This window comes from Pseudophryne corroboree, chromosome 11 (assembly GCF_028390025.1).
Source record: "Pseudophryne corroboree isolate aPseCor3 chromosome 11, aPseCor3.hap2, whole genome shotgun sequence".
Taxonomy (NCBI): domain Eukaryota; kingdom Metazoa; phylum Chordata; class Amphibia; order Anura; family Myobatrachidae; genus Pseudophryne; species Pseudophryne corroboree.
The window spans coordinates 344,952,423-344,977,797 of NC_086454.1; the positions used below are offsets into that span (position 1 = coordinate 344,952,423).

Consider the following 25,375-nt stretch of genomic DNA (forward strand, 5'->3'; position numbering starts at 1 on the left):
CGACCATTCATACCGGAACCCTTAGAAGGACATGTACTAAGCAGTGATAAAAGTGGAGAAGTGAGCCAGTGGAGAAGTTGCCCATGGCAACCGATCAGCATTGATGTAACATTCATAATTTGCACACTTTAAAAATATACAGAGCAGCTGATTGGTTGCCACGGCCAACTTCTCCACTGGCTCACTTCTCCACTTTTTATCACTGCTTAGTAAATGTCCCCCTATAATAATGATCTGATAATAATGATAATAATGATCACTGACTGATCGTTGCTCTGTATCAGACGTTAATTTTCTATTGCGGGCAATGTTATGTGCAGCGCCTGATCATAGTATTAGGTTTTGTTTATTGAACTCTAATAAGAATATTACAAAAAAATACAACATAGGGATCACAACATAGGGATCACTATGAAGTAGAGAGCACCAGTAAGCCACAGTAAGCAATACAACACTTTTATGCAGCCACAGCCCTGTGTGTTGTATTCACTTCAGGTTTTTTTTTATTGCTTATTATACCTCATGGTTTTTCTTTGTTGTTTTTTTTTGTTAATATTAGGAATTTTCTCTTTTGACCATGGTTCACCTGCGGGTGGTGCTGTTGTCACACTATCCGCCAGGTGGCGCCGTGTGGCGGAGTTGTAGTCCTGCCGCGCAGCCATCCGCTTAGTGATGCGTCCTAGTCTAGCGCCGGAGAACTACATTTCCCAGAAGTCCGCGCTTTGGCGCTGTCCCATTACCATGCGGTTGTGTCTGGACCCAGGGGCTTATGGGAAAGGTCCTCTCCACGAAGAGTAAGTAGACGCTACCCTGGCTCATCTCTCCCCCCTCCTCTCCTGGGTGCTGTGTGACGTCATCATCACAAGGAGACGGCTCGCAGAGAAACATGGCCGCCGGGTAATACGCGATAATGGGGAATACTGAGGAAGCAGCGTGTGGGGGTGGGACTACAAGTACCAGCATGGCCTGTTTACCTTGCAGGGCAGCAGTGCTGGGTACATGCTTGTATTATGGCCAGGGACTCTGCCTCCCATACAGTGTGGTGTTATAAACATCAGGATTCCATCTACATGCTGGGACTTGTAGTGCCACCATTGGGAGCCAAAGCCTGTGACAGCCTGGTGTGGCTGTAAAAATGTTGTTATGGGCCATAGTGTGGGCACAGTTCTGTGATGTGACCTTACTACAGAGGTGACACCTACTATAGTGATGTATAAAACACTATATATATATATATATATATATATATATATATATATACACACACACACACACACACACACACACACACACACACACATGTGCCCGCCCAGTTGAGCCGTCAATCACCGGCAGCCGCTGCAGTGTGTGCGGCCGGTCGGCTGACCCCCCGTATACACACACAGCGATGCACCAGTATATCTGTAGATATATTGGTCATCAGTGCAGCGGGGCCGACGCGATATGTTTGAATGACGGCGTTCACAGACATATCGTTGGTACACACTGGCCGACGGGCTCGCGATAAACCAGTCATTCAATAGAACAGCCGATATATCGCCCAGTGTGTACTCGGCTTAAGGGGGGGGGGGGGGGGTTGCATATTTGTCAACGATATATCGATTGCACGTTGATGGGAGTGAAGACCCTAAATGTTTATGAACGGCGGGACCAGTGGTAGCATTGAAACCACAGGGAAGTGCCCGGCTCCTGAAATCTCACATCCTAGAGAGGGAAGTAGGGCTGGACATCGGAAACCAACCATCGATGTTCCTGATTTGGATGGAAGTGCGTAGACCGTCTGCGGTTCTCTAGCGATCGTACACTACATGTCCCAGCAGCCTTCTGCAGAGTCTGGGTTCACATTGATGTACTCCGGAGAGGCAGTCTCAGCATTGCCAGTTACTAATAATACTAGTTCTGTGCTGTAACCTTATACGCAGCTATATACTGAATGTCAGCTCCCCTGGTCAGACAGCGGTCTCCCTGCAGCTCAGGTGTAAGGAACGCACATCGTGTGCTATTGTGGACTCATTATTGCGGTCAGTGTTGTGATCTGCTGTGTCTTTACAGGCCGGGGACTGCGGATGAGGTTGCGACTCTGTGTTACGATCATTACCGCACAAAGCTACCTAAGCAAGGCCTGCCAGATCCCAGCAGGGAGTGGACTCTGATGGCGGCGGTCATACAAGTGGAAGCCGCACAGGGAAAGGAAGACGCCAGGAAAGGTGACTGTGCTATATTCCTGTGTGTGTAAGCATTTGGCTCATCATCAGAATCTAGCAGAGGCGCTGCAGGGGCTTACTAGGCCCATACATGTATAGGCCCGTCACATCAGCAATGGTAAGCTGATGTGTTTGCTGTGTCCAGGGATTCTCAGTACCCCCAACAGGTCATGTTTTCTGGATGTCTTTAATCATGCACAGGTGAGTTAGGCGCCCATTTACCGTTAATCATATGTGCGATCTGGGCATGATATTAGCACCCTGGATCGCAGTGCGGGACTTTGTGTGAGTCTGCCTGTATTTTTAAAGTGGCAATCGTTTACACGGCAAACTATCCTGGTTTTGCCGTGTAAACGATTGCCGCTTTAAAAAGTACTTTTATTATGAAAGATTGGTAGTATGTGAGCTGGGGATCCCCTTCTCTGTCCTATTCCCAGGTGCAGCATTCGACCCGTCGCTATGATGTCACTATGATGTCATGCTGTCACCTGACAAGGATGTGCTTGTTATGAATGTCTCTGACTGAATATTTCCTCTCTTGCAGTTGTCGCTATGGGAACTGGGACAAAATGCATCGGTCAATCAAAATTCCGCAAGACGGGTAAATTGCGCAAATTGTGACACCTGAAAATAAATGTGTGCTTTACGTGTCCTTTGTAAGATCGCTGTCCGCCATACCCGTGGCTGTTCTAGAGTTTTCCCGCGGGAGTACTACAAACGTTAAGCGATGGTGAATGGGAAATTACAGTTCTCCCATCACAATTGAGGGGCTCAGAGGACAAGAGGAGGAGGCACCATTACTTTTCTTAAGTAACACTGACATTGGCATTGCTTCTTCCTCATACAATGTATCTCTAGCAATATGGGGGCATCTGAACACATTTGCCCTTTTCCTCTGTTCATCCATTAGGTAACCGTGGGGTACAGATTGCAGTGGCCAGACGTGGGCTTTACTGCTTGGTGGCCAGTTTCACCCACATCTGACCAGCTTTTCAGTATGGTACTAGCGCAGGGGTCAGGGAACTTTTGTACATTTTACCCCAAAATATATTTCGATACGCCTACGTTACCCCCTTGATTTGAAAGGAAGGAAATCATATGTTATTGTGCATATATACTGGTTATCACTGTTTATATGGCATTTCTGAGATACTGGGAAGGGGGGGGACACACGACTTTTAGGAGACAGATGGTCACATCCTCACCTCAGTAATGTCAGTGGGAATTTCCCACTGTTATGTGGCCACTGTCTGATCCTGCAGAACTCCGTCAGCGGTCAGCCACAGAACACTTCAAGTTCTGTGTGTGGGTTGGCGGGCCGCGGGCGGGAGGACAGGACAGCACGGGACGGGCGGGCGTCAGGGAGCGCGGTGTGACGTCAGCACGTCACACCGCGGCCAGGAGCACAGCGCAGGGCGGGCTGCAGGGAGCGCAGCCGGCTGGTGCTGGACGGGGCTATGTTTCGGCAGCGCGACCGTCCATTACCCACAGGAATTTCATTTTTACCCCATTTGGGGTAATTTACCCCTGTTCCCTGACCTCTGGACTAGCGGCTTCTCTGTACACAGATCCTCGTTCTCTGTAACGTGACCATTGGCGATCAGCTCAGCGTGCCTTTCATAGCCAGTCCTAGTCACACACTGCAGCGTTCAGACCTTTCCCCGTACAACAGTCCCTCCGCTATCTGTCAGAGTTGCTGTTCTTATAGACCTTTAGGCGCGGGCAATATTTACATCTTTTATAATTGACTTCTTTACTGCGATTGGCCAAATTCTCCAGAAATGTATGCCGGGGGCCTTTTGTTAATATTAGTTCCCCAGCAATGTACATGCAGTGTATTTCCCTGACTGCACAAGTGAGGAACAGGGGTCTGTACAAAAGTTAGTGAATAGATTTGTTTTTTAAAGTGCAAACCCGGCTGTGCCTCTGCGTGTGCCTCCTGTATACAAGACATGTCGATGGTGACTGATGTACCTTTTAATCCGGATGCTCTGGGATATGCTCGTAAAGGGCTACATTTACTATCCGTCGGCTTTAGTAAGCCGCCGATGATCAGCGGCTGTGACCGACGGATGTCAAGTGGCAACAGAAAATCATTTTAAACCAGCCTGGTTTACCATTTATTTCTGTTGGTGCTTTAAATATTATTATTTATTTATTTATTTATTTATTGGCAGTTTCTTATATAGCGCAGCATATTCCGTTGCACTTTACAATTAGAACAACAGTAATAGAACAGAACTGGGTAAAAACAGACAGACATAGAGGTAGGAAGGCCCTGCTCGCAAGCTTACACTCTATAGGGAAATAGGCATTGATACACAAGGATAGATGCTACCTATTGCATAATGGTCCACCAGATTGCTAGGTTCTTAATGGGTTGTATGATAAGGTCACCCCGCAATGTTGGCCAAGGGTCAGGGGGGTGTGAGAGCAAAGATAGACAAGATATGTGAGGTTCTGTGTACTGTACAGAGAGGATGTAATTAGATAGGGAAGCACTGAAGGTTATGTGGGTGGGTCTGGAATTTGATAGGCTTGTCTGAAGAGGTGAGTTTTCAGGGAACGTTTAAAGGTTTGGAGACTAGAGGCAAGTCTTATTGTGCGTGGGAGGGCATTCCACAGAGGGTGCAGCGCGGATAAAGTCCTGTCACTTTAAGTGTGAACAAGTAATGCGTGTGTAAATACATCGGCCAGAGCCACCATTCATCAACTGCTTTCGGAAACTGATGGATAGTATATTTAGCCCAATTTTGCTTCTCTGCAGTTGCTGTAACCCATCCACCTGAAGATTAGACATGCTGTGTGTGTATGAGATGCTCCTCTGCATACCTTCCAGCCAGCATGAACCAGTCTGCCATACTCTTCTGACCTTTCCCATTAACAAGGCATTGTCACCCACAGAACTGCCACTCGGATGTTTCTCGTTTTGCACACAATTCTCTGTAAACTCTGGAGCAGTATTACTCTATTCTTGTGTTTGGTCTGAGCAACAACTGAGCCTCTTGACCATGTCTGCTTGCTTTATATTAATTGAATTACTGCCACATGGCTGACTGATTAGATGTCATCTCTCACAAGTAGGTGCAGCCGTGGTTACTCTCTCTCTCTCTCTCTCTCTCTCTCTCTCTCTTCTCTCTCTCTCTCACAGCGTGTATGTGATTATATAATGACTGGGTTCTCTGTAAGACACTATTGTTCTGTGCTTACCGGGAACGTTATACAAAGTTTTCATTTAGATAATGATATAGCGCTCTCACCTGATCGTCCATGTTGTATTATATCTTTATGTATAAGTGCCCTGTGACGATCTTGTCCTGTCCTTTGTACCCGTCTAGGTGACATCCTCCATGACAGTCACGCAGAGATAATTGCCAAGCGGAGCTTTCAGAGGTACAGATACTTTTATCTCCTGTAATGTGAGGGTGGTCCAGGGCGCGGTGCATGAATCGGCGCATTGTGGAGGATGAGGCCATCCGAGCCATTAGCACTTACAGAGCATTACAGGGTCTCGTCATGTTCTGTATTTGTTTATTAAACATTCCAATCCTCGATTAATGTGCACTCAGTAGAAGAACAACCGCTCATTATACATGAGGTAACTGTAATAGAAATGTCCTGTATAAATAATCAGCTGGGACTGCAGTAAAGTACAACCTTGCGTTCCAGTACTATGGGGCTCTAAGCCTTAAGGGCCCTACACATCACCCGACTGGCAGCTGAGCTGCCCGACGGACAACCCAGCAGCGGAAGGGAGGGTGGAGTGAAGTTTCTTCACTCCCCCCGTCACCCTGCCCCATAGCCCTGCATGCTAATATGGACGAGATTGTCCATATTGGCCTGCAGGTATGAATGAGCGCGGGGCCGCGTATCGTTCATCGTTGGTGCCTACACACTGAAAGATATGAACGATATCTCGTTCATTAATGAACGAGATCGTTCATATCTTTCAGTGGTATCGGTAAATGTGTAGGGCCTATTATATGGATGGTTCTGTACCCGATCACAGCGTGTATATATTATTCATGTCTGGGATGTGCTGCCAGTTCTCATGGGCAGGTTTCCATTTTCCACCCCTCGTTCTGCCCCCATCTGTGCAGATTCCGATGTGTAAATGTATAGTAATCAAAGGAATGAGAATGAGTCCCTGTACGTTACTATACACAGGACGCGTGTCCGTATAAATGCAAGGTTTTTTATGCATATATGTGGCACAGACTATTCATGATCACGTTATAATGTGTATTATATAAAGGAATGTGTGTTTTATGTTGTTTTTATGTCAAATGAAAAAAAAAAAATATATATATATATATATATACCACTGAGTAATTATCTCAGAGTGTTCTATCTCTGCACCATATTGCGCTGTTATTTGTTGTAGTAATTAGGCTGTGTTCTGTGTGATTAGGGCGGCCACCCCATTCTGTCAGCAGCAGATGGGTGCAGATTTGTCATATCTGTGATCTTATGGCGTAATAAGGAATTATCACTGATCCCATCCTAAAGTGACTGTTGACGGCGGCTAGCGTGACCCAGACATCGCATCAAATGAACGCAAAATGTAAAACTGAAATATTGACAAAATAAGATATAAATGGTGGGGTGGAAATGGTAGCCGCAGATGTCTGTGATCTTATTGGCTGCAAAATGCGTCCGCTGCCAGCCGGCTGTGTCTCGGGCAGTTCCCCAGTTCCGTTGCTTTAAGGCGTTCAGTGTAGTGAGTGCAGGTTGTGTTACAGATCCAGAGGGAATCCCCTCCCTGCGCGATCCGGCGGTCCTGCTCACTAAGTAACATAGTATCTGAGGTTGAAAAAAGACAATTGTCCATCGAGTTCAACCTATTTGTGGTCTCCTATGCATGATGGTTTGACTAAAGTTTCTGACTGATGCTGCTGTCAGCCGTTGCATTTTATCCCTATTTATAGTAACTATAATGCATGACTATGCACCATACCCCTGGATATCCTTATCCATTAGGAATTTATCTAACCCATTCTTAAAGGTGTTGACAGATTCCGCCATTACAACTCCCTCAGGCAGGGAATTCCAAACACGTATTGTCCTTACCGTGAAAAAGCCTTTACGACGTATTGTGCGGAATCTCCTCTCCTCTAACCTGAGCGAGTGTCCACGAGTCCTCTGTGTTGATCTAACCAAAAACAGGTCCCGCGCAAGCTCTGTGTATTGTCCCCTTATGTTTCTCTAACGTCCTAAGTGGATGCTGGGGACTCCGTCAGGACCATGGGGTTTAGCGGCTCCGCAGGAGACAGGGCACAATAATAAAAGCTTTAGGATCAGGTGGTGTGCACTGGCTCCTCCCCCTATGACCCTCCTCCAAGCCTCAGTTAGATTTTTGTGCCCGGCCGAGAAGGGTGCAATCTAGGTGGCTCTCCTGAGCTGCTTAGAATAAAAGTTTAAGTTAGGTTTTTTATTTTCAGTGAGTCCTGCTGGCAACAGGCTCACTGCTACGAGGGACTTAGGGGAGAGAAGTAAACTCACCTGCGTGCAGGATGGATTTGCTTCTTAGGCTACTGGACACCATTAGCTCCAGAGGGAGTCGGAACACAGGTCTCACCCTGGGGTTCGTCCCGGAGCCGTGCCGCCGACCCCCCTTGCAGATGCCGAAGTTGAAGAGGTCCAGAGGTCCAGAAACAGGCGGCAGAAGACTTTCAGTCTTCATAAGGTAGCGCACAGCACTGCAGCTGTGCGCCATTGTTGTCAGCACACTTCATACCAGCGGTCACTGAGGGTGCAGGGCGCTGGGGGGGGCGCCCTGGGCAGCAATGTATTATACCTTTTTTATGGCTAAAATACATCACATATAGCCCTTGAGGCTATATGGATGTATTTAACCCCTGCCAGATCTCACAAACTCCGGGAGAAGAGCCCGCCGTTTTAGGGGGCGGGGCCTATTCTCCTCAGCACACGGCGCCATTTTCCTGCTCAGCTCTGCTGTGAGGAAGGCTCCCAGGCTCTCCCCTGCACTGCACTACAGAAACAGGGTTAAAACAGAGAGGGGGGGTACTTATTTGGCGATATGATTACATATGTGAAAATGCTATAAGGGAAAACACTTGTATAAGGGGTTGTCCCTGTATAATTATAGCGTTTTTGGTGTGTGCTGGCAAACTCTCCCTCTGTCTCCCCAAAGGGCTAGTGGGGTCCTGTCCTCTATCAGAGCATTCCCTGTGTGTGTGCTGTGTGTCGGTACGTGTGTGTCGACATGTAGGAGGACGATGTTGGTGAGGAGGCGGAGCAAATTGCCTGTATTGGTGATGTCACTCTCTAGGGAGTCGACACCGGAATGGATGGCTTATTTAGGAATTACGTGATAATGTCAACACGATGCAAGGTCGGTTGACGACATGAGACGGCCGGCAAACAAATTAGTACCTGTCCAGGCGTCTCAGACACCGTCAGGGGCTTGTAAAAACGCCCATTTACCTCAGTTGGTCGACACAGACACAGACACGGACACTGACTTCAGTGTCGACGGTGAAGAAACAAACGTATTTTCCTTTAGGGCCACACGTTACATGTTAAGGGCAATGAAGGAGGTGTTACATATTTCTGATACTACAAGTACCACAAATAAGGGTATTATGTAGGGTGGGAATAATCTACTTGTAGTTTTTCCTGAATCAGATAAATTAAAGTGTGTGATGATACGTGGGTTTCCTCCTATAGAAAATTATTGGAGGTATACCCTTTCCCGCCAGAAGTGAGGGCGAGTTGGGAAACACACCTTAGGGTGGATAAGGCGCTCACACGCTTATAAAAACAAGTGGCGTTACCGTCTCCAGATACGGCCGCCCTCAAGGAGCCAGCTGATAGGAAGCTGAAAAATATCCTAAAAAGTATATACACACATACTGGTGTTATACTACGACCAGCAATCGCCTCAGCCTGGATGTGCAGCGCTGGGGGGGCTTGGTCGGATTTCCTGACTGAAAATATTGATACCCTTGACAGGAACAATATTTTATTGACTATAGAGCATTTTAAGGATGCATTTCTATATATGCGAGATGCGCAGAGGGATATTTGCATTCTGGCATCAAGAGTAGATGTGATGTCCATATCTGCCAGACGATGTTTTTAGACACGACAGTGGTCAGGTGATGCAGATTCCAGACGGCACATGGAAGTATTGCCGTATAAAGGGGCGGTCCATCGGACCTGGTGGCCATGGCAACAGCTGGAAAATCCACTTTTGTTACCCCAAGTCACATCTCAGCAGAAAAGGACACAGTCTTTTCAGTCTCAGTCCTTTCGTACCCATAAAGGCAGGCGGGCAAAAGGCCAGTCATATCTGCCCAGGGTTAGAGGAAAGGGAAGAAGACTGCAGCAGGCAGCCCATTCCCAGGAACAGAAGTCCTCCACAGCTTCTGCCAAGTCCGCAGCATGACGCTGGGGCCATACAAGCGGACTCAGGTGCGGTGGGGGGTCATCTCAAGAGTTTCAGCACGCAGTGGGCTCACTCGCAAGTGGACTCCTGGATCCTACACGTAGTATCCCAGGTGTACATTGGAAATTCGAGACGTCTTCCCCTCACAAGTTCCTGAAGTCTGCTTTACCAACGTCTCCCTCCGACAGGGAGGCAGTATTGGGAAAAAATTCACAGGCTGTATTCCCAGCAGGTGATAATCAAAGTACCCCTCCTACAACAAGGGAAGGGGTATTATTCCACACTATATTGTGGTACTGAAGCCAAACGGCTCGGTGAGAGCTAAAAGATTTGAACAATTACATACAAGGGTTCAAATCAAGATGGAGTCACTCAGAGCAGTGATAGCGAACCAGGACGATATGGTGTCACTGGATATCAGGGACGCTTACCTACATGTCCAAATTTTGCCCTTCTCACCAAGGGTATCTCAGGTTCGTGGTACAGAACTGTCACTATCAGTTCAGACGCTGCCGTTTGGATTGTCCACGGCACCCCGGGTCTTTACCATGGTAATGGCCGAAATGATGATTCTTCCTAAAAGAAATATGGACGTTTTCCTGATAAGGGCAAGGTCCAGAGAACAGTTGGCGGTCGGAGTAGCACTATCTCAAGTAGTTCTACGACAGCACGAGTGGATTCTAAATATTCCAAAATCGCAGCTTTTTCCGACGACACGTCTAATGTTCCTAGGAATGATTCTGGACACAGTCCAGAAAAGGATGTTTTCTCCCGGAGAAGAAGGCCAGGGAGTTATCCGAGCTAGTCAGGAACCTCCTAAAACCAGGAAAAGTATCAGTGCATCATTGCACAAGGGTCCTGTGAAAAATGGTGGTTTCTTACAAAGCGATCCCATTCGGTAGATTTCACGCAAGAACCTTTCAGTGGAATCTGCTGGGAAAATGGTCCGGATCGCATCTTCAGATGCATCAGCGGATAACCCTGTCTTCAAGGACAAGGGTGTTTTCTTCTGCGGTGGCTGCAGAGTGCTCATCTATGAAAGGGCCGCAGATTCGACATTCAGGACTGGGTCCTGGTGACCACGGATGCCAGCCTGAGTGGCTGGGGAGCAGTCACACAAGGAAAAAAATTCCAGGGAGTGTGATCAAGTCTGGAGACTTCTCTCCACATAAATATACTGGAGCTAAGGGCAATTTACAAGGTTCTAAGCTTAGCAAGACCTCTGCTTCAAGGTCAGCCGGTATTGATCCAGGGGACAACATCACGGCAGTCGCCCACGTAAACAGACAGGGCGGCACATGAAGCAGGAGGGAAATGGCAGAAACTGCAAGGATTCTTCGCTGGGCGAAAAATCATGTGATAACACTCTCAGCAGTGTTAATTCCGGGAGTGGAAAACTGGGAAGCAGACTTCCTCAGCAGGCATAACCTCCACCCGGGAGAGTGGGGACTTCAGCGGGAAGTCTTCCACATGATTGTAAACCGTTGGGAAAAACCAAAGGTGGACATGATGGCGTCCCGCCTGAACAAAAAACTAGACAGATATTGCGCCAGGTCAAGGGACCCTCAGGCAATAGCGGTGGACGCTCTGGTAACACTGTGGGTGTACCAGTCAGGGTATGTGTTCCCTCCTATGCATCTCATACCAAAAGTACTGAGAATCATAAGAAGGAGTTGAGTAAGAACGATACTCGTGGTTCCGGATGGGTCAAGAAGGACTTGGTACCCGGAACTTCAAGAGATGCTCACGGAAGAACCGTGGCCTCTACCTTTAAGAGAGGACCTGCTCCAGCAGGGGCCTTGTCTGTTCCAAGACTTACCGCGGCTGCGTTTGACGGCATGGCAGTTGAACGCCGGATCCTGAAAGGGCATTCCAGATGAAGTCATCCCTACCCTGGTCGAAGCCAGGAAGGATGTAACCGCAAAACATTTTCACCGCATTTGGCGAAAATATGTTGCGTGGTGTGAGGCCAAGAAGGTCCCTACAGAGGAATTCCAACTGGGTCGTTTCCTACATTTCCTGAAAACAGGACTGTCTATGGGCCTAAAATTAGGGTCCATTAAGGTTCAAATTTCGACCCTGTCGAATTTCTTCCAGAAAGATCTGGCTTCAGTGCCTGAAGTTCAGACGTTTGTAAAAGGGGTACTGCATATACAGCCTCCTTTTGTGCCCCCAGTGGCACCTTGGCATCTCAATGTTGTTTTGAGTTTCCTAAAGTCACATTGGTTTGATCCACTCACCACTGTGGAATTAAAATATTTCACATGGAAGGTGAAGATTCTATTAGCCCTGGCTTCAGCCAGGCGTGTGTCAGAATGGGCGGCTTTATCATATAAAAGCCCTTACTTAATTTTTCATTCTGACAGGGCAGAATTGAGGACTCGTCCTCAATTTCTCCTTAAGGTGTTTTCTGTTTTTCACATGAACCAACCTATTGTGGTACCTGCGGCTACTAGGGACTTGGAGGACTCCAAGTTACTTGACGTTGTCAGGGCCCTGAAAATATATGTTTCCAGGACGACTGGAGTCAGAAAATCTGACTCGCTGTTTAGCCTGTATGCACCCAACAAGATGGGTGTTCCTGCTTCTAAGCAGACGATTGCTCGCTGGATTTGTAGTACAATTCAGCTTGCACATTCTGTGGCAGGCTTGCCACAGCCAAAATCAGTAAAAGCCCATTCCACAAGGAAGTGGGCTCATCTTGGGCGGCTGCCCGAGGGGTCTCGGCTTTACAACTTTGCCGAGCTGCTACTTGGTCAGGGGCACACCCTGACTGAGGAGGACCTGGAGTTCTCTCATTCGGTGCTGCAGAGTCATCAGCACTCTCCCGCCCGTTTGGGAGCTTTGGTATAATCCCCATGGTCCTGACGGAGTCCCCAGCATCCACTTAGGACGTTAGAGAAAATAAGAATTTACTTACCGATAATTCTATTTCTCGTAGTCCGTAGTGGATGCTGGGCGCCCATCCCAAGTGCGGATTGTCTGCAATACTTGTACATAGTTATTGTTACAAAAATCGGGTTATTCTTGTTGTGAGCCATCTTTTCAGAGGCTCCTTCGTTGTTATCATACTGTTAACTGGGTTCAGATCACAGGTTGTACGGTGTGATTGGTGTGGCTGGTATGAGTCTTACCCGGGATTCAATATCCTTCCTTATTATGCACGCTCGTCCGGGCACAGTATCCTAACTGAGGCTTGGAGGAGGGTCATAGGGGGAGGAGCCAGTGCACACCACCTGATCCTAAAGCTTTTATTATTGTGCCCTGTCTCCTGCGGAGCCGCTAAACCCCATGGTCCTGACGGAGTCCCCAGCATCCACTACGGACTACGAGAAATAGAATTATCGGTAAGTAAATTCTTATTATTTGTAGATGTTGATCATATCCCCTCTTAGTCTCCGCTTTTCCAATGTAAACATGCCTAGTCTTTCAAGCCTTTCCTTGTATTCCATCGTCTCCATGCCCTTAATTAGTTTGGTCGCCCTCCTCTGTACCTTTTCTAGCTCCAGGATATCCTAAGGTATAGAGCGCCCGTGGAATAATGGGTTTGCTTTAGCTAGCGCTTATGTTATCATTAGCAAGTGTTACCATAAATTCTGTTCCACCGCGTCCTGCCGATATAATGGACTACCTCTGGTTTGCTGTCCATTTAGTTACGGTTGAAAGGTGTCACTTTTGTATTCCGCTGGTCTTGTACATAGGAAACGCACGCCGCGTGTAACTATTTTATTATCGATAGTGCAGTGCTATATATACTGCTGCAATGCTGGCTTCCTGTATACAAGCTGCTTCCGTGTCATATGCTATATATTATTGTATTTTGTGTTGATTATTACACGGTTACTGTATGCATTTGTGCGGGAAGCGCTAATAGTTGTCTCCATTTAGTTATTATGACTGTATTAGGCGCCAGGGCCGGTGTCCCTCTGCTTCCAGCAGACACCAAAGATATAGACTGAATATATATTATTACATGTTTACTGAGGACTGACATGTTATGGACCGCAGTACGTAACCGGCTTGTCCTGTGCAGTGTTACGGTGTGATAATGCAGCCTACCACTAGGTGGCAGTGTAGCACACTGCCATCGCTGCACACTGCTTGGTCTGGGCACTGTGAGAGAACATAACTGTGTGACCGGCCATCTACTAATATCCTGAGCTATGGGAACCGTTCCACCCCCCCCCCCCCCCCCCCCCCCCCCCAGTAAATCCGCTAACGGCCAAATATAATCCTTTTTTTATAATTTCATTAAAATGAATGAATAAACACTTACGCCCTTTCCTGTTCAGTGTGCATCCAGGTTTTGGTATCTTGGACACAAGGAGACAAAATAACTTTTTCAAGGGGACATCGAGTCAGATTTTAGGAGTAAGAGCAATAGACGGAGCAAATTGCACCTTAGTAAAGCCACGTCGCGCTGTAGGTGGGGCAGGGAGATTTATAGTCCTAGATTACTTTTATCTACTTTCCAGGGTAAAGCTGCCCAGTATTTATTCCTTACATGCAAAAGCAGCCGGTATTTACCCTGCATGTAAAAAATAAATGCATTTGCCCCCCTTGCATTGCAGCATGGTTATTTCCAGGAGCAAATTGCTCCTAGCTCTGAATAAGGCCGTCAGACTCCATCTCAGGCACACCTACCTCTGTACAGTGCTGCATGTGGCCACTGAGCTACTACTCCTTGTACATTTAATACCACAGCCGATACACGCACTCCAGATTACTGACTACAGCACAGACTGTAACACTGGGCAAGGCACCAGGAGCGACCAATTAGTCCTCAGAACTGCAGGTGAAAGAATGCCGCTCTGACTGGCAGACACACAAAGCAGCCGACACAGAGACAGGGATGTGAACCCTCCGCAGGTTCCCCAACATTCCGCCTTCCCAAGGGCTGTCCGCAGACTACCTCTTTCCTGGTTTGTTCGGGAAACAATTGAATAGACTATATTCAGGTTCCCAGGATCTCTCCTCTGGGCCGTGGCATAGGCATAGTGGGTACCATTGCTGTGGGGGGATCTGGACCCAGCTCATATAGTTGTCTGCCAAATAAATTCCCTGAATTGCCTGCTAAGCAGTTGGTCTGACCCGTTTCCCAGCCTGAATGTCTGTAGTGGATGTTATATGGTAATGTGGCATTATATATACTATGGCATAATATGTATTGGTGGCACTGTGTGGCATATTGTGAAGTAGGGCACTACTATGGGTAGAAGCATTAGGGTTGGGGGCACCTTCAAATAATGTGACCCTCTGGAAGGATTGTGGTGTAAGTAAGTCAGGATTTGGGATTATGCCTTGTGAGTCCTGGGCTTGGTGGCATGGTCATTGCGCAGTCAGTGGCATAGTCTGGCATGTGCCCTGGGCGCAGCAGTGATGGGTAATGGTGACGTCCCTTGTGACCAGTCGGATGCGAGCAGTGGAACGCCTGTGTGCACCATTTGAAAGGCAGGAGACACTATTTAAGGTGCCAACCTAGAGAGCGACTTGCCGGATTGTGGGGCGACGTGCCAGTGTAATAGCATTTCATTAGATCCTGTCCTGATTCCCTGTTGTTCCCCGCTGTCTATGCCACCTCTCCCAGAGCTTGTGGTACCTTGTTTACTATTGAGTCTGGCTCCTTGGCACCGGGCGACTCTGTTTCTCACTCTTGTCCCACATCCTTCATTCATCGGCTGCCATCTGGGTATCCAGCCATTGGAACGTTCTCCTGCATAATGGCGCTGCCAGACACGTCTTATATCCAGCAAAATCCCTGGCAGACCAACCCTGGGAAAAGCCTGGGAAACCAGCGGGTGAACCTTAGGTGATTTGAGCAACGTTAATCTTCCGATCCCAGAGTTCCGGACAACAGCCAAGCCTCATCTCCCACCTGGGGCACGAAGAGATGTCTCTGGTGGTCTCATTATAGTGTCGCTGAGCTCTGGAGGGTCACATCAAGCAGCTCTCTGTTCTATTGTCAGGCTGGGTGTCTCCCCGTCGCAGCTGGAGTAGAGGAGGCAACAGAGAGACCAGGAATGGAAGGCTGGATCGCAGTAAGTGATCCAACCGCAAAAATGACAAAAAGGATGCATGCATTTTTTACGATCAAACAGCAATTGGGGTGCGATCGCAATTTCTGCTTGGTCGGGGGGGGGGGGGGGGGGCGGTCAGCAAGCTGTGCGGCCTTGACGTGCGATGGGCGGTCCCCAGCATGCGATCTCAAGGATTGCCAATTCTGCTACTTAGATGAATTTGCAATCCAACCTGAATCAGGTCAGTTATCCGTGTACTGTAAAGAGAAGGGCTCTGGGGAGTGGAAATTAGATGGACGTCATTATACCAACCAGTCATCTGGATATCACTAAAACCTGGGGACCGAGGTTGGGAATGCCTGCGATAGAGCGTGGGAGGTGTATCAGTTTGGTTGGGGCATTTGTTTGTCCATTTTAGTAACTTTCCCCGTGGGTCTGTGCCAGGACCTCTCACTTCTAAATCCTGCACAGAGCTTGTACCTCGCTCAAGATAAATTGCCCTAATTTGACTGTTGCCTGAGCTGCACCCGTATCCCCACCAGCAGCAAACATCATTTCTCTGACGTCCTAGTGGATGCTGGGAACTCCGTAAGGACCATGGGGAATAGACGGGCTCCACAGGAGACTGGGCACTCTAAAAGAAAGATTAGGTACTATCTGGTGTGCACTGGCTCCTCCCTCTATGCCCCTCCTCCAGACCTCAGTTAGAATCTGTGCCCGGCCAGAGCTGGATGCTCCTAGTGGGCTCTCCTGAGCTTGCTAGAAAAGAAAGTATTTGTTAGGTTTTTTATTTTCAGTGAGATCTGCTGGCAACAGACTCACTGCTACGTGGGACTGAGGGGAGAGAAGCAAACCTACCTGCTTGCAGCTAGCTTGTGCTTCTTAGGCTACTGGACACCATTAGCTCCAGAGGGTTCGAACACAGGGCCTGACCTCGATCGTCCGTTCCCGGAGCCGCGCCGCCGTCCCCCTTGCAGAGCCAGAAGACAGAAGAGAAGCGATGAAATCGGCGGCAGAAGACTCCTGTCTTCATTAAGGTAGCGCACAGCACCGCAGCTGTGCGCCATTGCTCCCACAGCACACCACACACTCCGGTCACTGTAGGGTGCAGGGCGCTGGGGGGGGGGGGGGGCGCCCTGGGCAGCAATTATAATACCTTTTGGCACTTAAAATACACATAATACAGTCTGACAACTGTATATGTGTAAAACCCCCCGCCATTAAGTTACATAAAACGCGGGACAGAAGCCCGCCGCTGAGGGGGCGGGGCCTTCTTCCTCAGCACACCAGCGCCATTTTCCCTTCACAGCTCCGCTGGAAGCTGCTCCCCAGGCTCTCCCCTGCAGTATCCTGATACAGAAAGGGTAAAAAAGAGAGGGGGGGCACATAAATTTAGGCGCAAACAAGATTATTAAGCAGCTATTGGGAAAAATCACTCATTATAGTGTAAATCCCTGTGTTATATAGCGCTGTGGTGTGCTGGCATACTCTCTCTCTGTCTCCCCAAAGGACTTTGTGGGGTCCTGTCCTCAGTCAGAGCATTCCCTGTGTGTGTGCGGTGTGTCGACATGTTTGATGAGGAGGGTTACGTGGAGGCGGAGCAGGGGCAGATAAGTGTGGTGTCGCCCCCGACGGGGCCGACACCGGATTGGATGGATATGTGGAAGGTCTTAACCGACAGTGTCAACTCCTTACATAAAAGGTTCGATGACGCAGCAGCCTTGGGACAGCCGGGATCTCAGCCCGCACCTGCCCAGGCGTCTCAGAGGCCATCAGGGGCTCATAAACGCCCGCTAGCTCAGATGGTAGACACAGATGTCGACACGGAGTCTGACTCCAGTGTAGATGAGGATGAGACAAATGTATAGTCTACAAAGGCCATCCGATGCATGATTACTGCAATGAAAAATGTATTGCACATTTCTGACGTTAACCCGGTTACTACCAAGAAGGGTATTATGTTTGGGGAGAAAAAGCAGCCAGTGACTTTTCCCCCATCTGATGAATTAAATGAATTGTGTGAAGAAGCGTGGAGTTCCCCTGATAAAAAACTAGTGATTTCTAAGAGGTTACTGATGGCGTACCCTTTCCCGCCAACGGATAGGTTACGTTGGGAAACATCCCCTAGGGTGGACAAGGCGCTCACACGCTTATCAAAAAGGGTGGCACTGCCGTCTCAGGATACGGCCGCCCTAAAGGAGCCTGCGGATAGAAAGCAGGAAGCTATCCTGAAGTCTGTGTATACACACTCAGGTACTATATTGAGACCTGCTATTGCTTCAGCATGGATGTGTAGTGCTGCAGCAGCATGGTCTGATACCCTGTCAGACAACATTGATTCCCTAGACAGGGACACCATTTTGCTAACCATAGAACATATAAAAGACGTCGTCTTATATATGCGGGATGCACAGAGGGACATTTGCCTGCTGGCATGTAGAATTAATGCAATGTCCATTTCTGCCAGGAGAGTATTATGGACTCGGCAGTGGACAGGTGATGCTGATTCTAAAAAACACATGGAGGTTTTGCCTTATAAGGGTGAGGAATTGTTTGGGGACGGTCTCTCGGACCTCGTATCCACAGCAACAGCTGGGAAGTCGACCTTTTTACCTCAGGTTCCCTCACAGCCTAAGAAAGCACCGTATTATCAAATGCAGTCCTTTCGGTCTCAGAAAGGCAAGCGGATCAGAGGCGCATCCTTTCTGCCCAGAGGCAGGGGTAGAGGAAAGAAGCTGCACCAGGCAGCCAGTTCCCAGGAACAAAAATCCTCCCCCGCTTCCACTAAGTCCACCGCATGACGCTGGGGCTCCACAGGCGGAGCCAGGGGCGGTGGGGGCGCGTCTCCGAAACTTCAGCAATCAGTGGGTTCGCTCGCAGGTGGATCTCTGGGCTGTACAAATTGTATCTCAGGGATACAAGCTGGAGTTCGAGGCGACTCCCCCTCGCCGTTACCTCAAATCAGCCTTGCCAGCTGCTCCCAGGGAAAGGAAGGTAGTACTGGCGGCAATTCACAAGCTGTACATCCAGCAGGTGATAATCAAGGTTCCCCTCCTTCAACAGGGACGGGGTTACTATTCCACAATGTTTGTGGTACCGAAACCAGACGGTTCGGTGAGACCTATTCTAAATTTAAAATCCTTGAACACTTATATAAGGAAGTTCAAGTTCAAAATGGAATCGCTCAGGGCGGTTATTGCAAGCCTGGAAGAGGGGGATTTTATGGTGTCGCTGGACATCAAGGATGCTTACTTGCATGTCCCCATTTACCCACCTCATCAGGAGTACCTCAGGTTTGTGGTACAGGACTGTCATTACCAATTCCAGACGCTGCCGTTTGGTCTGTCCACGGCACCGAGAGTATTTACCAAGGTAATGGCCGAAATGATGATACTCCTTCGCAAGAAGGGAGTTATAATTATCCCGTACTTGGACGATCTCCTTATAAAGGCGAGGTCCAGAGAGCAGTTGTTAGTCAGCGTAGCACTCTCTCAGGAGTTGTTGCAACAGCACGGCTGGATTCTGAATATCCCAAAGTCGCAGCTGATTCCTGCGACGCGTCTGCTTTTCCTGGGCATGATTCTGGACACAACAGAAGAAGGTGTTTCTCCCGGTGGAGAAGGCCCAGGAATTGTCATCTCTGGTCAGGGACCTCCTGAAACCAAAACAGGTGTCGGTGCATCACTGCACGCGAGTCCTGGGAAAGATGGTGGCTTCTTACGAAGCAATTCCCTTCGGCAGGTTCCATGCAAGGATCTTTCAGTGGGATCTGTTGGACAAATGGTCCGGATCGCATCTTCAGATGCATCGGTTGATCACCCTGTCCCCGAGGGCCAGGGTGTCTCTGCTGTGGTGGCTGCAGAGTGCTCATCTTCTCGAGGGCCGCAGATTCGGCATACAGGACTGGGTCCTGGTGACCACGGATGCAAGCCTCCGAGGATGGGGGGCAGTCACTCAGGGAAGAAACTTCCAAGGACAGTGGTCAAGTCAGGAGACTTCACTACACATAAATATACTGGAACTAAGGGCCATTTACAACGCCCTGAGTCAAGCAGAGCCCCTGCTTCAAAACCAGCCGGTGCTGATTCAGTCAGACAACATCACGGCGGTCGCCCATGTAAACCGCCAGGGCGGCACAAGAAGCAGGATGGCGATGGCAGAAGCCACAAGGATTCTTCGATGGGCGGAGAATCACGTGCTAGCACTGTCAGCAGTGTTCATTCCGGGAGTGGACAACTGGGAAGCAGATTTCCTCAGCAGGCACGACCTCCACCCGGGAGAGTGGGGACTTCATCCAGAAGTCTTCACACAGATTGTAAATCGTTGGGAACTGCCACAGGTGGACATGATGGCGTCCCGCCTCAACAAAAAGCTAAAAAGATATTGCGCCAGGTCAAGGAACCCTCATGCGATAGCTGTGGACGCACTAGTGACACCGTGGGTGTACCAGTCGGTTTATGTGTTCCCTCCTCTTCCTCTCATACCCAAGGTACTGAGGATAGTAAGAAAGAGAGGAGTAAGAACAATACTCATCGTTCCGGATTGGCCAAGAAGAACTTGGTACCCAGAACTACAAGAAATGATCTCAGAGGACCCGTGGCCTCTGCCTCTCAGACAGGACCTGTTACAGCAGGGGCCCTGTCTGTTCCAAGACTTACCGCGGCTGCGTTTGACGGCATGGCGGTTGAACGCCGGATCCTAGCGGAAAAGGGCATTCCAGATGAAGTGATTCCTACGCTGATAAAAGCTAGGAAGGATGTGACAGCAAAGCATTATCACCGCATATGGCGGAAATATGTTGCTTGGTGTGAGGCCAGGAAGGCCCCAACAGAGGAATTCCAGCTGGGTCGATTTCTGCACTTCCTACAGTCAGGGGTGACTATGGCCTAAAATTGGGGTCCATAAAGGTCCAGATTTCGGCCCTATCTATTTTCTTTCAAAAAGAACTGGCTTCGCTGCCTGAAGTTCAGACGTTTGTTAAGGGAGTGCTGCATATTCAGCCCCCTTTTGTGCCTCCAGTGGCACCTTGGGATCTTAACGTTGTGTTGGATTTCCTGAAATCCCACTGGTTTGAGCCACTTAAGACCGTGGAGCTGAAATATCTCACGTGGAAAGTGGTCATGCTATTGGCCTTGGCTTCGGCTAGGCGTGTGTCAGAATTGGCGGCTTTGTCATGTAAAAGCCCCTATCTGATCTTCCATATGGACAGGGCAGAATTGAGGACTCGTCCCCAATTTCTCCCAAAGGTGGTATCAGCGTTTCATTTGAACCAACCTATTGTGGTACCTGCGGCTACTTGGGACTTGGAGGACTCCAAGTTGCTTGATGTAGTCAGGGCTTTGAAGATCTATGTAGCCAGGACGGCTGGAGTCAGGAAAACTGACTCGCTGTTTATCCTGCATGCACCCAACAAGCTGGGTGCTCCTGCTTCAAAGCAAACTATTGCGCGCTGGATCTGTAACACGATTCAGCAGGCTCATTCTGCGGCAGGATTGCCGCATCCAAAATCAGTAAAAGCCCATTCCACAAGGAAGGTGGGCTCTTCTTGGGCGGCTGCCCGAGGGGTCTCGGCTTTACAGCTTTGCCGAGCTGCTACTTGGTCGGGATCAAACACATTTGCTAAGTTCTACAAGTTTGATACCCTGGCTAAGGAGGACCTTGAGTTTGCTCATTCGGTGCTGCAGAGTCATCCGCACTCTCCCGCCCGTTTGGGAGCTTTGGTATAATCCCCATGGTCCTTACGGAGTTCCCAGCATCCACTAGGACGTCAGAGAAAATAAGAATTTACTCACCGGTAATTCTATTTCTCGTAGTCCGTAGTGGATGCTGGGCGCCCGTCCCAAGTGCGGACTCTCTGCAATACATGTATATAGTTATTGCTTAACTAAAGGGTTATTGTTATGAGCCATCCGTTGAATGAGGCTCAGTTATTGTTCATACTGTTAACTGGGTATGGTTCTCACAAGTTGTACAGTGTGATTGGTGTGGCTGGTATGAATCTTACCCTGGATTCCAAATCCTTTCCTTGTTGTGTCAGCTCTTCCGGGCACAGTTTCCCTGACTGAGGTCTGGAGGAGGGGCATAGAGGGAGGTGCCAGTGCACACCAGATAGTACCTAATCTTTCTTTTAGAGTGCCCAGTCTCCTGCGGAGCCCGTCTATTCCCCATGGTCCTTACGGAGTTCCCAGCATCCACTACGGACTACGAGAAATAGAATTACCGGTGAGTAAATTCTTATTATTTGGTGTACCCTCGGGTGCTTGGTTACGGCTTTATACATTAATTTATGGAGTCTCCGTTACGCTTTACCCACAAGACTGGCGTTTCGCTGATTACCCCTCTACCAGCCTGGACCACTGACTTTACCAGACTGCGCAACTTTTTTCCAATCTGCAGCTGCCCCATGTTGGTGACCCTGCGCCCGCTGCAGCCTCATGTTGCCTATTCTTAGCTCACATGAGTGGTGCCCGGTGGGGTGTTCTGGTGGGATGTGCTGCGTGGTCAGAGATGCTCCTCAGCAGACCGCTGTTATATAACACATGATAATTCTAGTTCTAGTCGTCTTTCTGTCTGCATTCTCCTCTAACCTCTCTCGGGCAGTCTCACCCACAGAGCTGTCACTCGCTGGTTGTGTTTTTGTTCTGCACTCCATCCTCTGTGAACGTTTGAGACTGCTGTATGTGAACATTACAGGAGATCAGTAGATTCCCAGATCTGACACCAGTAATCATTCCACGGTCAAAGTCACTTATCCCATTCTAACCCATTCTGATGTCTGGTGTAAACAACAACTGATCCTCTTGACCATTTCTGCATGCTTTTATCCGTTGAGTTGCTGCTCACATGATTGGCTGGTTAGATATTAGCAGGTGTACCTAATAAAGTGGCCTCTATATTAGGGTGATCAGTAGCCTTATAGGGGAATAACCAGGGAATAGAAGGAGAGGATTTGGTACTAAGACCTTGTTATCCTTTTATCTGTCATATGTAAGTAACATTGGCTGTGCAGAATACTATCCAGAGACCAGACGGGCGGCAGCCACGGTCCAGGACGCTCGCCCTGCAGACAGGGAACTTGGCTTCATGACGTTACAGACTCTGGCTCATATGTTATTAGTCATCAGAGAGTGTAAAACTCTTCTCTTCTCTTTGGCCAGGTACCTCCTGCACCAGCTTTCCTTGGCACTGTCTGGCAGCAGAGACTCCGTGTTTGTTCCTGCAGGTGATTCTGCCACGTGGATGCTGAAGTCAGAGGTGTCCTTTATATTCTTCACCAGTCACACACCTTGTGAGTACCGGCGCAGAGCCCCGTAACATACTATTGTACTACACTATATGCTGCGTGACATGCAAACAAATAGGAGGTAAAAATCACCTTATTGTACATTGCTTATAATGGCTGAGACCGTCAAAAAATGGCAGCGTCCCGTGAGCAACCTCAGACTAAATGCAGCTTATTTGTCATTAGAGGAAGAACAATACAATACAATGCAGGTCAGGGTCCTTTTATTGAGGTTCTGCTTTATAATTGTGTATACAGAGTTGTGAAGGTTGGCACAGCACACTATTACCGCTTGTATAGTGCCAATCATAATACACAGTGCTGCGCCAAGAATATGTGGTCATTCACGTAGGCCCATGCTCCATAGTAGCTTACAGTCTGAGGTCATACAAACATACAGTCACACATATACAGTATATAAACAAACTAGCTTCCATTTTGCCAGAAGCCTCCTAGCTTTTAAGAGTGTGGGAGGAAATAGAAAGAGCTGACGGCAACATTGAGAGAACATGCAAACTCCACACATGTATGGCTGTGATCTCTGTGCAGTGAGTCAGAATTACCGGTCATCGAACGGGGAATTATTCCATGAAAATGAATATTAATGTGATCAAAATAGTGATAATTGTGTTTTTTATTTATTTATTTACTCTCATTGGTGGTCATTCCGAGTTGATCGCTCGCTAGCAGTTTTTAGCAGCCGTGCAAACGCTATGCCGCCACTGGGAGTGTATTTTAGCTTAGCAGAAGTGCAAACGAAAGGATCGCAGAGCGGCTACAAAAAAATGTGTGCAGTTTCAGAGTAGCTCCAGACCTACTCAGCGCTTGCGATCACTTCAGACCGTTCAGTTCCTGTTTTGACGTCACACACATGCCCTGCGTTCGCCCAGCCACCCCTGCGTTTTTCCTGGCACGCCTGCGTTTTTTCGATCACTCCCTGAAAACGGTCAGTTGACACCCAGAAACGCCCACTTCCTGTCAATCACTCTGCGGCCGGCAGTGCGACTGAAAAGCTTCGCTAGACCTTGTGTGAAACGACATCGGCCGTTGTGAAAGTACGACGCACGTGCGCATTGCGCCGCATGTGCAGAAGTGCCGTTTTTTAGCAACATCGCTGATGTATATTTTTCCTAAGTCCCAAAACCTTTTCCTCTGGTCAGGATCAGAAAGCGGCAGAACAGAATAAAATGGACGTTTCTCCTTACACTTTAAGGGACACTGCTCTCTCTGGGGTGCACAGGGCTGTGTGGCGGGAAAGCACTCATGACCCCTCTACACCACCAACCTCCGGGCAAAATGTAATGGGGTGCGGGATTGTGACGCTGCCGGGAGTTTGGGGAATTAGCTGTCGGAGCGGCAGCGCTTAGTATGGCAGAACCAGGTTGGCCACCCTAAATCTGACTGCTACAGTAACCCCCCGGAATCTCGTCAGTATGAGAATCTCGCCCCTATTGCCTTTGTCCCTCAGTTTGGGGGTAGAGGGGGGAGGAGACAGATTGCAAACAGATCTGAGTGTTACATCCGTGCCCGTGCCATCGACCATGCTATCTGTGACCTCCTCAAAATGGATTCAGCAAAATCGATTTAAGGGTTGAAAGCCAGTTTAATTATGTAGTATCTCGTGTGGTATACTTTTCATTTACGTTTTTTAATTTTAATTATTTACTTAAAGTATCAGTTGTGCGCCTGTGACTTTGTATGTGACCCCGTGCCCATAGCACCACATTTCAGTGTTCAGGTGATGTCACTCTTTATAGAATGTGGTCCTCCACAAAAATACGTATTTACTTTTTCCTCTTTTTCTTTTACGCACTTTTTATAGACAAAACCCCTAATTTGTTCCATACGGCGCTTTTGTCTCATCAGGTGGAGACGCCTCGATTATCCCCGCGGTTCCCCTAGAGGACCAGCTGTGCCCCACCGCCGCGGTGTCAGAAGAGCCGCCATTGCTTTGTAGCTCTGTGGACAGAGGATGTAAAAGGAAGTGGGTGACCTGCGAGTCCTCACTCGGTAACAAGAAGATAAAGCAAGATGGCGGAGATGGAGGAAGTGAGATGAGTGCTGTACCTGGCGCAGAAAATGAGAGCGCAGTCAGGAAACCCGCGCCTAAAGTCACGGATGTATACAGAACTGGAGCCAAGTGTGTTCCCGGGGAGGCTCAGGATAGTCACGGCCCAGGGGTGGACTATCACACGGTGGGAGCGCTGCGTGTGAAGCCAGGCCGCGGGGACCGCACGTTATCCATGTCTTGCAGTGATAAGATGGCTCGGTGGAACGTGGTCGGCTGCCAGGGAGCGCTGCTGGCTCACTTTCTGCAGCAGCCGATCTACCTGTCCTCCCTTGTGGTCGGGAAGTGTCCGTTCAGTCTGCGGTGTATGGAGAGGGCCCTTCACAGTAGGTATTGTATGAGCGCCATCTCTCCTCTGCTGGGTACCAGGCGAGGCAGGGAGTGTGACGTGTG

General features: G+C 48.7%; 1 protein-coding gene across 1 annotated transcript in view; it reads left to right on the plus strand.

The window, feature by feature from the left end:
• The first annotated feature begins 788 nt into the window (after nt 1–788).
• The window catches only part of ADAT1 (adenosine deaminase tRNA specific 1), a 41,663-nt gene continuing 17,076 nt past the window's right edge, over nt 789–25,375 (plus strand). Inside the window, exons 1-6 of the mRNA XM_063945951.1 lie at nt 789–897; nt 2,053–2,207; nt 2,749–2,805; nt 5,543–5,597; nt 22,790–22,920; nt 24,781–25,312. Coding sequence (XP_063802021.1) covers nt 887–897; nt 2,053–2,207; nt 2,749–2,805; nt 5,543–5,597; nt 22,790–22,920; nt 24,781–25,312 — 941 coding nt within the window. The 5' untranslated portion in view covers nt 789–886. The remainder of the gene's footprint in view (nt 898–2,052; nt 2,208–2,748; nt 2,806–5,542; nt 5,598–22,789; nt 22,921–24,780; nt 25,313–25,375) is intronic.